The following is a 16,374-nucleotide window of genomic DNA, read 5'->3' as shown; positions in this document are numbered from 1 at the left end:
TTTAGTTACAAACTATTCTAACTCTGACTTTACAACTTGTACATTGATCAGTTAATAGAAAACCTGTATAGTAATTGTGTAGTAAGACACATGTGACCGTCATTAGCTTTTTACTGCTACGGATTTACTTTAAACTCAAAAATCACAAAGTGGGGTTCATCTGTGAAGATTATCCTGATGAACAAAACATGTAAGTATCATAAACTTGTGTTTGACACAGAGATTATTTTCTGAAATATTCAAAAATCTCTTTTTGTCAAGGAACCAGGGCCATGCTAACTTCAGGGAACCAGGGCCATGCTAACTTCAGGGAACCAGGGCCAAGCTAACTTCAGGGAACCAGGGCCATGCTAACTTCACAGTTAACCTACACAAGCACATCATCCCTACACCACACTTCAAAACCTTTTGGTAAATATAAATGTTTTATCATTTATAGTTAGATAGAGTATTAAAAATGCTCTAAACGGTTTATAAAATATCTATTCATCCATCAACCCATCACTCAACTTTATTATAGTTTGATATATACTCTATGTTTTTAAATGTAGAATCTAAACTCTCCTCCAGGCTCCTAAAGCCCCCAATTTCCCAGAGAAACATCGAGGAACGGAGGACATCTGTGGTCAACAGTGTGGTCGTGGCTGTAAGCTAGGGTGACCACAGCTCTGATTTTATTTTGAAAAGCAGGCTTCCGGTGTCACTGTAGCTAGCTAGGCTATCGGCTCACTTGACGCAGCAGGGATGTCTCATGGCAGATCAGCAGCCAGTCCTGAAAGTAAAAGCAGTCGTAAAACTCCCCGGAGCTCTGCCGCCGCCGTGTAACTGGAATCTTCACTCGCGTCGTCGTAAACGTGAGACAACAACCAGTTGACAGACATGGTGGGAAGCTAACTTTTAGCGATGGGCTACTTGTGTTGTTCCGTTGCTACAACTTCGCCGAGTCCAGCAGCCGTTCAGCCGCGACCACACCCTCCCCGCTTCCTCATAGTACTGTAGCGGGAGCGCGCAGCTCGACTTTGAATCTGTGGGAATAACGGCCACTACTTTCAGCTACGTTCACGGTGTCGTGGCCGTCAACCTGCCAAGACAAGTGACTTTAATTTGCAAAAGAGAACCGACTGGTATGGATGTAAGAGGCGAGTCCCCACAGAGGATATGCGGGGCTACACAGTCTCTGGTCCCGAGTTAAGACGCGGAGGAGCTGGAGGGCGGACAGACGGACGATGCATATGGAGTCGCAGCGACCGGAGCAACTGCTAGCTTCTCACCCAGGGCTGTGTTTGAAGAAGAAGAGGTTGAAAGTGGATTGAGGGGGTTGTGTTGAGGGAAAAGTCGGCCTCTCGGTGGATTTTACTTGGGAGGACTCATGAAATGATGGTGCTGGAGGGAAACACAAGTCTTCCCGCTGTCCAGAAGAGCTGCCCGGGTGGTGCCCTGTTTGTTACCAGCATGAGGACGCCAGGCCGGTCACACTCATCGGGAACAAGTCGGACGAGGTCTTGGTGCTGTTTCAGGCTACTTGCTGTGATGCGAGTGGACACAAAATGACATCCTGTTGAACATAGTCATAAAAAAGACCCCAAGAAAAGGCATCTAACGTCACAAAAGTAGTACAGAGGCAGTTCAGCAGATGTAATTCCAATTGGGAATGTGGTCTTGATTGCAAAGATAAGGAGCTTTTGACATTATTTTTTATAATTCTCAGTCTGCACTTTGCCTTCTAGAAGGCACCTTGGTGGCACTGCAGTTTGTGTGTGATTTTCTTTTTTTTAACTCAACAACCTGTGAATTCTTCTGGGACTACAATGAGGATATTGACTTTTTGGATTATGGTGTTCAGGGCATTTAAATTAACTTGTCAAGATAAGAGCATTTAGCTTGTTACACTGATTACTCAGAAGTTGTGTTGTCATTGTAAAATTACTAATAACCAAGGCCAATAACTGGGAATATGCCAGATCATAGTTTCGACTTTTATTTTAATATGCTTTAGAGACACATACATTGATGATGGGGATGTCACTCAAACATAAGTAAATGCAGTAATTGAGTTTTGCTCTTTCTACATGTTTACATTGAGAATACATGTCCTGTGTGTCCGCAGATAATGTTCAGTTGATTTCCTATACTCTGAAGGAATTTAAAGAAGACTGTTTGGCCAGTTGTTATTTAAAAGATTTTGTAAAAAAAAAAAAAAGCAGTGAGGTGAGGCTTCATGGGAATTTAGAAATGTCTTAAACAGTAAAATGCAGTGTGCAGCAGCAGGAAAATATAGATAAGCGAACCCCTCCAGAAGAGCAGTTTGACCCTCTCTCCCCCACTTCCCTCCTTATTATGGCTAGTGGTGGTTCTGGCAAATCAGCTAGCGAGGGATCAACCAGCACACCCACTGGCAGTTTGCAGCAGAGGAAGCGTCTCTCCTCCATCTGTGACACATGTAAGGGCAAGATGCAGCTGGTGGCCGACCTCCTCCTGCTGTCCAGCGAGACCAGGCCGGTCATGACCTCTGAGGGCGTGGCAGTGGCCGACACCTTCGACCAGTGTCGCGACACGGTCATCGCCAGGACTAAAGAGCTCTCCATTCTCACCCACGACATTCAGAGCCAGCTCAACATGGGCCGCTTCACAGAGGTGGGGGACCGCCTCCTGGAGATGGCAGACTTGGTGGTGTCTTTGACAGAGTGCTCAGCCCACGCCGCTTACTTAGCAGCCGTGGAGACCCCCGGCTCGCAGCCCTGCCTGCCAGGTCTGGTGGACCGCTACAAGGTGACCCGCTGCCGGCACGAAGTGGAGCAGAGCTGCGGCCTCCTCCGAGTCACGCCCTTGCCAGACCTCACTCCACAGCTCCTCCTCGAGCTCTCCCAGAACATCTCCACCAACCTCAAGAATCTGACGGACATCTCGTCACTGGCTAGCGAGAGGTCCAGGGACCGCTTTGCAAAAGAGCAATTCAAACTGAGCGTCAAGAGCATGAGCACGAGCGGCACAGCCTTCCTGGCATGTGTCAAAGAGGTGAAAACCCAGCCCAGTGAGCTGACCAGGAACCGCTGCGTCCTCTTTAGTGCTGCTCTGGTCCAGGCTGTCAGCGCCCTGGTCGGGTTCGCCACAGAGCCCCAGTTCCTTGGAAGAGCTGCAAGTATCTCCACTGAAGGGAAGGGGGTACAGACTGCAGTGTTAGGGGGGGCCATGAGTGTGGTTTCAGCCTGTGTCCTCCTCACTCAGGGCCTCAGGGATGTCGCACAGCATCCTGAGAGTAGCTCCAAAATGGCAGACTACCGTGAGCGCCTGCGTAACTCAGCGTGTGCTGTGTCAGACGGCTGCACTCTGCTCACTCAGGCACTCAGAGAACGCTCCTCTCCAAGGACTCTGCCGCCAGTCAACTCTCATTCTGTGAATTAGTTTAGGAAGAGGCAACATGAGCTCCAGTCGCCTCTGTCCTATTCTGACGTACCAAAGAGACTCACCTGGGTTGTCCCTGTTCATCAGGTGTAGAGTCAGAGTAACATCAGAAGAAGGCTGTCTGTGGGTCTATTCATGTGGTTGAAGAGGAGCACTAAAGCAACCGCTGCAGGGTTTAGTGTCGCGCTGGATGCGACTCAGACCTTGTTAGAAACTGACCCGGGCTCAGCTGACAGCCCGCTCTCACCAGCAGGCAGCAGCCTTCAAACCTGAAAAGTTTACCTCAGTTTTCAGCTCCGGTGAAAACACCAGCCTTGATGATGGATGTAGCCTCGCTGTGTGAACCTATGGTTGGCTGACATGTGCTTTGTGAGATTGGAAAGAGTGATCTGAGTGTCTCAATGCTTGTTTTTTTTTTTTTTTTTCAATGTGTGAATTCTTATTTGGTAAAAGCTGCTGTGAGTGTGTGCCATAGGTTTTACACTATTTACCAGACTTCCCATAGTATTTTAAAGTGTTTTGATCGTGCATGTAATGGAGTATTTATTTCAACTATTAAAAATGTTGTTTCTGATATGCTGTTGTTGGGCTAATGTGCTTTAAAATGCCAACTTTATGTTTAAATGATCTATTCAGACGAGTGACAAACAAACATATGTCCGTCAGCTCTGGTGATCTGTCCATGCTGATAATGTGTCAAGTTCTGGTGATATGTGTTCGTGGGGTTTCTGCATCCACCCCAAAAATGGAGGTTAAATGAACTTTGTGGTATTCATAGCATTAAAAAATACATTTAAAATACAACACTCTAATAAGGCACCCTGCATACATGTTTTTTAAAAAAGATATAACTAATGATTTAGTAAAATAATGTTTTGTAAATAAGTCATAAGCTGTAAAAGGGTAAGTTTACCCAAAAGTTAGCCCTTTAGTTCATCAACTATTTGACCGGCCAAAGGGATTATTAACAACCAGGTAATTCTAATGAATATTAGAATATAATATTTCTTTTCAATCTTGTGAGCATAAGTTGTTAACTTAATCAAACAATGTAATCATCTATCAGGACTTTATATTGATATTGATATTTGTACTTTCCAAAAACAGTATCCCTATGTAGTACTCACAACATACTGACAGCAGTTTTACTTTTTCTTCTGAGAAAAAAACAGCTGATTCACCATTATTTTGGTGTGAAGACATGTATCTCAAAACCTCAACTAAAAATAACCAGAACTATCTGCTTGGCTAGATAGCAGTAGAGGAAAGAGAGGATTGTAAATATGGGCACTTTTTTGTCATTTAACCCTTTCAGTTCAAGTGTTTGATGATGGAAAGTTCAGTCTCTTTCTGCTGCTAAACTTGTAGAATGAAAGAAATGGTAAAACGGGGACACACACACGTATCACTAAATAAGTAGTTTTGTTAATTTTACAATCTAACTATTTCTGCATCTTACTAACGATAATATCAGGGAACACAAACTAAAACTCAATGTCTTTCTTGCAGCATGTCAGTAGTGGAAGTTTTCAGATCCTTAACTTAAAATAGCAATAAAATACAGTACAAAAGTATCATCAATAAGATGTGTAAAAATCATTAAAGTCATCACAGGAAAGCTGTTCCTGTCAGTGTTATATTGTTAGATTATTATTACAGATGCATTAATGTATACATAGCATGTTTTAGTGATAGCAGGTTGGGGTGCAGCTAATGTTAATAACTTTGGATTGTGCTAGTTTTATCTTCAACAACACATTTAATAGGTTAATATAGGTTTTGTGTGTAATATTGTAAGTAATGTAACTAGTAACCAAAGTTGTCAAATGAAGGAAGTGGAGTAGAAGTGTGGTATTAATCTGAAATGTAGATGTGTAAATTGTAAAATATAAAATGCAATTATTTTCATTTTTGGGTTAGCCTATACTTAAATAATTGTTTATAATTAGGCAAAGCAGTCAATTTTATTTACTATTTTCTGAGACTATTATTCAATTGATTAATCAATCAAAAGAAATTTGAGCGGTTCCGAAATGAGAATGAGTTGCTGCCCTGGTCGACATGGTTATGTGCTTTAGTGCATACATGCCTCACCTAGACCTGGGCTCATGCAGCTTTGTCAGTGAACACCCAGACAAGGTGTTGTTGAGTCCAGACCGGCTCCAGGCAGTTACTCTGTGGCTGACCTGACCTTTGACCTCCCCGTAGAAGAGGAAAAATAGATCAGTGTAGTATCACACCCTGTGTGATTTTCACTGTTACTGACTTTTAGGTCAAACAGTCAGAGTTTGCAGCTTTGTGTTTCAGGTAGTTCTCATCTGCATGTCAGACATGTATTAGACTGAATAAGAATGGCCGTGACTCCAGCAGTATGTGCTTAATTAGGCTGTATGTGTTTTATTAACATTCTCAGGTCATGTCAGAGACCTCAGGTTGTGTCAGGCCTTTTTCACAGCACATTTTGACATGTCACAGCAGGCAAATCACAGGTGTACATAATCCCAGGGAAGATGGCTGAACCATGCTGTCTCACTGCGACACTGTCATGGCCAAGTGGGGCACTTAAATAGAACAGAGCCACTGTTAATGTTTCTTTCCCTAGAGTGACAAGTCAAACCGCTGTTGTACAAAAGGTCTGAAACACCTAATTGAAATGCAGCATTTTAAATTAATAGTTCAATATTTTGGAAAATATGCTAACTTGTTTTCTTTACAACAGTGAAAGATGAGTCTGCGTGTTTCGTGCAGAGCTGGATTAAGGGCGTGGTTAGCCTAGCATAGCATAAAGACTAGAGGCGGAGACCTCTAAAGATCACTAATGTGTACCTCATGTTTAATCTGTACTCAAACAGAAATTGAAAAAAATGACCATTTGTAGGTGGGGAAGTTCTGTCCTGTCATTTCTGAATGAACAACAGTTTATCCATCTGCAGTACAGTGAGCCATATAACAGGCATGCATTGTGTCTCTGAATGAAGACATGAGTCTGGGGAAGCAGGTGTGCAGTGCTCTTTATCTGAGGTAATAAAGTGAACTGATCACGCATAAATGTCATCATTGTGCAGCGTATTGCCCACACAAATGTTAACTTCACCACCTCCGATAAAGTGCAGTGCTCTGCTTCCCTAAACTTCTCAAGGTTCATTTATTTGCCAGTTTAGAACACCGGGTTTCACAACGAAATGCATGTCCTAGTCGCTTTATGTTCTCCCCAAAAAAATCTTTTTGGTGGCGTGTTGAGGATGACTTCAGCAGTCTCAGCCTGGGGAGTGAAGCTGCTCTGTAGTCTGGTGGTACAGCAGCAGATACTTCTGTACCAGTTGTCAGATGGCAGCAGGGTGAACAGACTGTGGCTGGGTGGGTGTTGTCTTTTAGTATCTTTGGGCTCTGTGCAGACATCTCACTTCACTGATGTCACTGATGCTCTGTAGATGGTACCAGTGATGTTCTGGGCAGCAACCATAGCCAGAAGGGTCAGGCTGCAGAACTCCAGACTCCGGCCCCCTCCGGCGCTGGGACCCATCTCCATCATCAGGACCGATTGTGGGAGAAGTTTTTTATCGCACTTCCTTATCAATAAACAACATTTACCCCGTTGAGTACCAACCAGGATTTCAACGTTGATTGCAAGTTGAAAACTGGGTGAAATGTGGTTCCAACATGAATGTGCACAAAACAAAGTTGTGTAATTGTTTTGATAATCTGTTCGTTTGTGGGGTGGAAGAGAGAAAAAAGGAATTTCACTAAGGTGTGTGTAGAGGCCCTCTTGGCTGAAAAGGTAGGGCTGCTGGTCATTACTGTGAAGATTCACAGTTTGAGACCCACCCTCTCAACTATATTTCTTATTGCCGTGAAACAGCTGAGTCATAGGCTGTGAAAGGATACATTTTCCCAAAAATGAAAATCCAGTCCAGACCTAGTAGTCAGCCCTCTAGTTCGTCAAGTAGACTGCTCGACCAGCCAAAGGGATTATAGGTAGCTGTAGGGCAAAAATCATCAAAAATGTTTTGGAGCCTTAGAAACCACATCTATCTGTTGAAAGCTAGTATCGTTCAGTTCTGAACACCTTTTCAGTGGTGATGCTTTTTAAATGTGTATCAATCAAAACAAAGCAGGGGTCATGTGGCATCTGCTCTGTAGCCTGTCATACATCCAAACATAGAATACACCTTCAGCATGACAAGCAATATAGGCTAATAGCCTAAACGTGAAACCAAATGTGATCAATCAGCTTAAGTGATACAACATGTAGCAGACCCTGTCCTGGGCCGTGATGAACCATGCCAGTTTGTGATGATCCCAGTAAGAGTGCTTTCTATTGCTCCTCATGTAAAAGTTAACAAGAACTTGACACAGGAATTTAGCCTCCCTTTTCCTAAAACTGATGGTCGGATCCTTGGTTTTGCTGACGTTGAGAAGAAGGTTGTTCTCTGTGCACCACTCTGCAAGATCACTGAAGTAGGCGATAGACTGTCAGGAAATTAGAATTGATATGGAAATATGCACATATATTCCAATCACTTTTTTTCTCGAAAAATTACTGCTTCTCTCAAAATATCACATGTTGTAATATTATAATGTATTTCTCAAAACCTCAGATTATTTTTCTAACAGTGGCCTGAATACTCCATTTCAATTGTGAGGGTTTGAGCTAAACAAATAATGGTGAGGCTGGATATATTTCCCACAGCACTGTAATAATGCTCCAAAAGTAACATATGTAAAGGTCTGGTGCCATGTGCATTCATAACCAGTTGTGGACAGGTGAATACTGTTCACATCCAAGTTGTGAATACGACTGGAAGATCTACTCATTTAAACCACATTTTAATGTATACAGTGTTACACTGTCAGTGCACAGTGCGTAGTGTAAACCCTCATACAGCCATCTCTGTAAGCAAACAGCCATCTTACTGTAAGTTGTCTTGTGATTTAAAAACTTGCATGTTGTACAAATGGGAATCTTTCCCATCACTACCTCTTATCTCAGCATTGGTCTTGGCCACACATCCCAGTACACAGAGCAGCATCCTGTGTTCTCCTGCCCTGCCCTCTCCAGTTCAACCCAGGTCAAACTCTAACTCCTGGAGTAAAGCCGTCCTAAGGTCTGGGTTGTGGTAATCTCACAGAACCCAAATCCTCTTTTAATGAAATGTATTATATAGGGATGTCTTCCATGCAGCATTTGAAGTTGGATCTGAGCTGGATCCTTTTTATAACACAGGTCAGGTAACCCTGATATGACTCTGGATAGCATCTGCCAAGTTTAGCATTCTGGGTGTTGTTAGGAATTGAGTTTGCACACAGTCGCTCACTGATAAACGACCTAAACAAATGGCTCCACTCTGGCTGTGAATGATCTCAAGATTCACCACTGACTATTTAATGATTCATTCTGCTCAGTTTACTAAATGTGTCTACAGACATGACAGATGAGATCAAAACACGGTATGCTTACACAGTGGGCCTCTTCATAATAACAATCAAAGAAAATACATAAAAATACAAATGTAAAACTCACAAGATAACAATGCAGCAACGATCAGTCAATGATCATATTGCATCATATCAAACAAAGAAAAAAAGCTTGAATAGGAGATAAAGTGTGAAAACAATGAGTTAAATGTGAATCTGTGCACCACATTGTCTCAGCTCTGGTTTTACAAAAAGAAAGGTGAAGATGGACAACCTGGCTGCTATTATCAGAAATAATACAACAGTTAATGAAACATTATGTAACTATTTGACCTTAAAAGAACCATTTTAATGGTACAATGACTTGAAATAGGGTGAATGGTGTCTCTGTCCCAGCCGCCCTGCTTCTGCACAATGTAACTTCAGAGAGCAGGTAGCGTCACAGTGAGCGACAGACTGGTGTTACCTCTCGCTTTCATTCCAGCGTCCATGTTAACAGGTTCGACCGGCCACACTGCTGTCCCCTGATGTATGGGTTAGGGTTAGGGTTACCAGGGGACAGCACCGCCTGTCATCATGCATACGTCAGGGGACAGCACCGACTGTCATCATGCATACGTCAGGGGACAGCACCGACTGTCAGTCATTTTGACTTTCAACTGTCTGGTATTTAGTTTCCTGAAAGCAATCTATCTGCTGTGTACTGTAGCTACAAGTTAGCTATGCTAGCTGGCGAAGAGGACGCTGGTGAAGAGAAGAAGAGACAGTGACCGAGCGAGAGATAAGAGTAAATCTTAGACTGTTCTATTTTTTCTCATTGGCAGCCTTGCTACATGAAGGGCTGCAGACAGACGTGGAGCTGGTTGCTGTTGAATAGTCAGTGATATTAGCCACATGCTAAGTTATATGTCTTGTGTTGTTGCACTTGCTTGATGTTTGGCTGAGTTAGTCAAGTTATCCACTCATTAGTTTTTGATCATGAACCAAGTCAACCCATTTCATCAGAGGTGTAGCTGGTAGCATGTTACAGACAGGTGTTATAGTCTCTGGTTCAGGTGGCGTTAGCTTAGCGGGCTGTGACTCTCTTGAGCTGTGTGTAACGGTTCTGCAAACTTTGACTGCCGCATGGCAAAAACGCTGGGAATCAATGTTGACTTCAGATATACATTTTGAAGATATAACATTGTCATGAAGTGCCGGTTACACTACATCTGACAAAACACGTGGTTTGTATTTCACTAAGAAACGGCGGTCTGCGCCAAACCGCACAAAATACAAATTACTACATAACGTAGCTTTAAGTGTGAAGATGTTAATAAAGACAAAAGTGGCGATAACGCATATTCACATAGAAACACACATCAGAGGAAAGTTGTATTCTGCAATTATGAAAGTGTTTTCTGAGCTCATTGACAATCTGAGAAAATCTGAAGTCCAGGACTGTGTCTGAAATCTCTGTCAGGTTTTCACTCAGTAATGCACACTGCCTGCTCACTATGTTTTGTGGTTCAGTTATGGAAAGTTTCAGGGCACCATGTGACCACATAGTGAATAATTAGGATGTCTAATAAACTGGAGGTATGTATTGATTTAACAGTATTACCATAAATCAAATAAGAATAAATCATGGCATAATGTAGAGGTAATTCTGTTGTACTTATGTTTCACCATTCTGTTATAACCAACATCACTTTGGTGTGAGTAAGACTCATAATGTCCACTTAGACTTTCCAGAGCCTTGAAAGGCATCGTATGGTCTTCCTCAACAGATTAGATTTGTGTAGTTGAGCTTCCAAAAAAGCTTGTAGGTGGACTGTGAGTTAATTTTTTTCCTTTTCTTTTATCCTACAAATACAATGAAGTTTTCCTTTTTTTCAATATTAAATGAATACTAATGAAATGATAAAACAACCTCGCAACTCGCAGCATTTCCTTCATTCAGATCTTATCACTGTTATAAAATAAGAAGATTAAAAATACTATATGAATACTAACTGAGATGAAACTGCAAACAATCTCATCACAAATCAGCATTTACTACTAGAACAATAAGATAAGAGTGGAGTCTGAACTCCTGCCTGCATGCATGTTACTGTATTCCAGTGTCAATAACTCTAAACCTAACAATAAAACAGTATCAAACAGTTAACAGCTTGTAAATTCAGCTCTTCAGCCTTTTTGTGGCATGATACAAAGCTGGGAAGGCTTTCAACGGTTCTTGGCCCACAACAGGAAACCTATAGCCTGTGCTATCAGGAGTGGCTTCCTTCACACGACAACATGCTGGAGTCATAATTTCAGGCAAGGTTTCGCCCATTTCCTGCTGCAGGAGGGAAACACTTGCCTATCCTTTTCCCCCGGGAAGCTCCCATCCCCGCAACGCTGACGACACCCATCTCTGAGGAGAAGGAGGCCGCCTGTGGACGATTCTGATTGACATACACACAGTCATGCTAACCTGGTCTGGTGGCCAGCTGTACTGTAGCTGTGCTGTATTTTAATGTGGGTTTTATTTTTAACTCTCTAGTTTAGCACTGCACGAGGTGGATGTCCTTCCTGTTTGCCAGGCAGGCTAGCACATTAGGTTTCCAGGTTTGTTGTAGTAACCTGAGAGGAGCAAACTGATCCTGTGTACATTATTGATGGCTGATTGAATGACACAGACACAGTGAACCTTACAAACACTCAAACAGAAAGACAGCATGTAATGTAACACCACTGTTATCTTATTATGCTCCAAGCTTTTAGATGTGCAAAGTAAGTGTTTTCAGACTTGGCTTGGGTTTCGTTTGTTTTTTGTTTCATGTAATGTTTACTGTTCACATTTAAACCTGTAATTCTTATTACCATAACCGCTACTAATGGCAGCAGCAGGGGCGTAACCAGGATTTTAGATATACCGAGGTCACGAGTCCAAGCCTCCCAACACACTCTGTGAGGCTGAGATTAAGAGACAATGGCATGGAATTGGCATGAGAAAGTTTTGATTCCTGCCCTGTGCTTGATACACACACAATATTAAAATCAATCATCTCAACTCATTCTCCGTAAGATAGCAAATTATCGTGTATCCCAAAATCTTAAAAGGTTTCTCACAGGATGTCATGACACTATGGTGGGTGGACCTCAGGTCTTTCCAGGGGGGTCCAGGGGGCATGCTCCCCTGAAAGAAAATGTTGCACATTCTTAAGTTAAATGCATCAATCTGGTGCACTTTGTTATCATAAATAACATGAATATAAATGAGAAATAGAAAATTTAGAATGTAAAAAACACTCAAATATGCTCTGCAGGCTCTGCTGCCTGGTAATTAATTAGTTAATTATCACAATTCACTATAAAATACAGCTTTGGCTATACACTATTAACACAAGCCTATAAGCTATGGTCATTATCAATCCACTGTAACTAAACTTTGTTGTGACTAAACCGTGTTACCCCTGAGAGACTATCATTGTCTTGTTTCAAAGTGATTGGGCCTGTGAGGAGAACCATCTTGCTTCTCGTCCCGTCTGACTGGTTGAGGTTGCTGCTGGAAAATATGAGGGGCCATACAAGACATAATTCATTCTGGCCCTCTCACACACACACATTCTCCTCTCACATACATACATTCTCCTTTCATATACTTATGTTTTCACTCTCACACACACATACATTCTCCTCTCACAAACACATACATTCTCCTTTCACACACTTATATTTTCACTCTCACACACACATACATTCTCCTTTCACGTACATATATGTTCACTCTCGCGCACACATACATTTTCCTTTCATTCACACATATTCTCCTCTCACACACATACATTCTCCTTTCACACACTTATATTTTCACTCTCGCGCACACATACATTTTCCTTTCATTCACACATATTCTCCTCTCACACACATGCATTCTCCTCTCACACACACATACATTCTCCTCTCACACACACATACATTCTCTTTTCACATGCTTAAGTATTTTTATGAAAGCAATGCAGTTACAATTTCAAGTGATTTCAAACTCTGAAAACACCACATTAAGATTCAAGCGTTTAAGGATATCAACCCTGATTTATTGTGCAGATTGTTTGATACCCTTTCAAAATACCATACCGAATATTCAATACAATATATTGTGTCAACACAATAATAAGTTTGACATGTGATGCTTACAGAGTCACTATTTATTAAAGGATTAATGGCAAAACTCTTTCCAGACTTTCTTTTCTCTAATGCCACAGTGCCCTGAGTGTTGAATTCAAAGAAGACAAAAACTTTCATTAAAAACAAATCACTTTATTCAATGCCAATGAGGATAAATTAGGTATAGAAAAAAGTTGGAAACACTTTAATTTTATGTAAACTGTCCAGATCATGTCCTGAAATCAAGTTTCTTTTTTATACTGAAGTTGTGTCAGCTGATAATGGAGCTCTCAGGTCACACAGGTCATCCTGATGCCTCTTCGGTGGATACTGATACTTCCTGATGCTGCTGGCCGTTGTCTTGCGGGCTTTTGCTTGACTGAAGCAACACCCGCCCAACAATACCTTCCTCCTCTGATGGTTTCTCATACTGCAAGGAGAGTCTGGCGGGGTCCAGGAAAACCTCAAACACAGCATCATCAGGTCACTCTGATGATCTGTAAAATATGGCAGAACCACTGTTACTTATATTATACGGTCATGATTAATCAGTCGCAACCATGCACCTAACCACTGCATAAATTTGGTTTTGAATGAAAGAGAAGCATGTAGTGGTATAGTGATCTCAGTACTCAAGTCAAGGTGATTACAGTATTAAAACCCAAATGACAACAACATGTTGTTGACAATTACATTTAAATACTTTCTTTGTTCAATTGTCCTTCTGTAAGGATCACTCTTTGTTGACGTGGCCTGATAAAAGTGTTGTGACATTTGGAAACATTTATTGGTGTGTTTATTTTAGTGCAGGCATGTGAATTATTTTGAGCACTAAAAGTATTACTCCTGTTTAATTTGAACATGGTCGTGTTCTCTGTTTCTTTGAATATTGTCAGTAGTTGCACCTGCCATGCTTTTATGCAGAATCACAGGATTACACTGTGGAAGGCCTCAGTAGTGTTGGCTGAGCATCTCCACATCACTTAAGACTGTCCGAGAGACAGGACTGACTGCCACTGAGCCTGAAAATAATATAGATTAGACTGTGTTAGTTTAAGCGAATAAACAGGCAACTAATAAATATATATACAGAAATGAAGGGATATTTGGAAACTCACAACATGTTTGTCAGCTCTGTCAAAGATGTGGTGGTGTCTGCAGGGTCGGTCTTGTAGTGGTACGGTATGTAGGCCTGTGTGCAGAACAGTTACAGTTTACTCCAAAATCATCTCAAAAATATGCAACAGCTGCAAACAGTTTGCAAAAAAATTATTACAAATCATTGTTTGCCAGTATGGAGGAAGAGATTGATTAAATAGAGCATTTGCTTTAGACTGTGATCTGTGTTGCGACTGACACTCTCCTAGTGATGCTCTGGGTTGTTTAAAATGCAATTCTGGACAACATGACAGCAACAGGGGAGACAGTAGGGACAAGCAGAAAAATACACAGACCCCCCATAATGACATTTTTAGTTGAAACTGGCCTCTGCAGGGGGATTTTTTTAAAACAAGGTCTATTTTGATTCTTTTTTTATGCACCCAAGCACTCATTTACATTAGAGTAGATGTCTTAATCATTGTGGCTGCTTATGTCCATCATCAGCCATCTGACCATGACTTACCTGCTTACTTGTACTCAACTAGCCTAGTCCCATCACTCCCTATTGCCATGGTCAGGTGGCTGATGGAGGACAGAGGCAAATTTACATTTAGCCAATTATATTGCCCTTTTTTGTTTTTACAGTTCATTCTGATGTGCTGGAAATAAACAGAAAATGATCTGAAATTAATCTAATTTGAGGCTAATTTATTTTAATTCATCAGTCCAGTGTTGAAACAAACCGAAGCACATGGCTAATTATTATGCAGAATGACGTCATCGAACCGTTCAGTAGGATATTTAGCTTAATCAACAATCCATTGTCAAATGCAATACTGATATTCTGAGGTTAGTGATGGTTTCATGTCCTGCATTCATCATAAAACGTGCCTCAGGAGTTATCACTGTTTGACTAACAGACTGATAAAATGTAAAACCTTTTGACTAACTTACAGGAGGCTGGTTTAGTGTTGCGCCTGGGAGAGACACAATGAGGCTAACGGCTTAGCTGTCTGTGATGCCATGCTCAGTAACTTACGTTAGCTGCAGCGCTGCAACTTATATACCTCTACTGCTCATGTCATGTTCACGAAACTTAAAACTCATACAGACATTTTACACACCACCTCATCCTCCTTTAGCTGTCCCTCAGTAACGTTTTTAAATACTTAATAGGTCCAGCGATGCTAAATTAGCCAGGTTAGCCGCGGACAGTGCTGATGCCTGGCTCAACAGGCTAACATGAAAAATAAATAGTAAAGCATCATAAGAAAGGGCAAAACTTACAGCTTCCAAGTTTGAAGTGAGTATCAATCGATCCTTGATCTTCATTAAACCTTCTTTGTACTGCCACAGGAAAGCAGTCTGCAGTAGTTTTCACACAATTTCCATTTAAAATTAAGTGAATCCACTCAGCTCCTCTGTCCTCTGAGGTGGGGGGCTATTCAGCCGACAAAAGAGATGTTTGAGTGATTACCTCTCAGCTTCTACACAATGCTGGTAAGGCCATCACATGCCAGAGAAAAAATGGCTCCCTTCACTAAAGTAGTTTTCAGGGAGTCCCACCCAGTTCCACCCGAACAGCCAATCACAGCACTTTTCCACTAAACTACTTCCTTTTCCACTATACTTTCTCTCACACACACCTATATTCTCCTCTCACTCATATATTCTCCTCTCACACACATATATTCTCCTCTCACACACACATATTCTTCTCTCACACACATATATTCTCCTCTCACACACCTATATTCTCCTCTCACACTCATATATTCTCCTCTCACACACACATATTCTTCTCTCACACACATATATTCTCCTCTCACACACATATATTCTCCTCTCACACACCTATATTCTCCTCTCACACTCATATATTCTCCTCTCACACACACATATTCTTCTCTCACACACATATATTCTCCTCTCACACACACATATTCTTCTCTCACACACATATATTCTCCTCTCACACACATATATTCTCCTCTCACACTCATATATTCTCCTCTCACACACATATATTCTCCTCTCACACACATATATTTTTCTCATACACACACATATTCTCCTCTCACAAACATATATTCTCCTCTCACACACCTATATTCTTATCTCGCACCCATATATTCTTCTCTTACACACACATATTCTTCTTTTACATTCATATATTTTCTTCAGACATATATAGACACATATATTTTCCTTTACATGAAAAATGAAAAAATATATGTGTGTGAAAGGAGAATGTATGTGCGTGAAAGGACAATGTAAGTATGTGAAAGGAGAATGTATATGTGTGAAAGGAGAATATATGTG

General features: G+C 41.5%; 1 protein-coding gene and 1 long non-coding RNA gene across 2 annotated transcripts; one reads left to right on the top strand and one right to left on the bottom strand.

Annotated features, from left to right (window-relative positions):
- Positions 1-719: 719 nt before the first annotated feature.
- tlnrd1 (talin rod domain containing 1) lies at positions 720-3,976 on the top strand. The gene has a single exon (XM_084356346.1). The coding sequence runs from the start codon at positions 2,338-2,340 to the stop codon at positions 3,400-3,402; it is 1,065 nt and encodes a 354-aa protein (XP_084212472.1). The 5' UTR covers positions 720-2,337; the 3' UTR covers positions 3,403-3,976.
- Positions 3,977-13,895: 9,919 nt separating this feature from the next.
- Positions 13,896-15,500, bottom strand: LOC311255991. Its single transcript, XR_014622427.1, has 3 exons — positions 15,340-15,500; positions 14,070-14,143; positions 13,896-13,973 (listed from the first exon to the last, which is right to left on the bottom strand). It is a non-coding gene; the product is annotated as an uncharacterized lncRNA (long non-coding RNA).
- Positions 15,501-16,374: the final 874 nt, after the last annotated feature.

The sequence above is a fragment of the Pagrus pagrus genome (assembly GCF_965226575.1).
Source record: "Pagrus pagrus genome assembly, chromosome: 1".
NCBI lineage: Eukaryota > Metazoa > Chordata > Actinopteri > Spariformes > Sparidae > Pagrus > Pagrus pagrus.
Note: the sequence above shows the minus strand (reverse complement) of the source record. Positions and strands in the feature narration are given on the sequence as shown.

Bases quoted from the DNA above. Each gene is read 5' to 3' on its own strand.
- tlnrd1 (XM_084356346.1), top strand. From the start codon at position 2,338: ATGGCTAGTGGTGGTTCTGGCAAATCAGCTAGCGAGGGATCAACCAGC.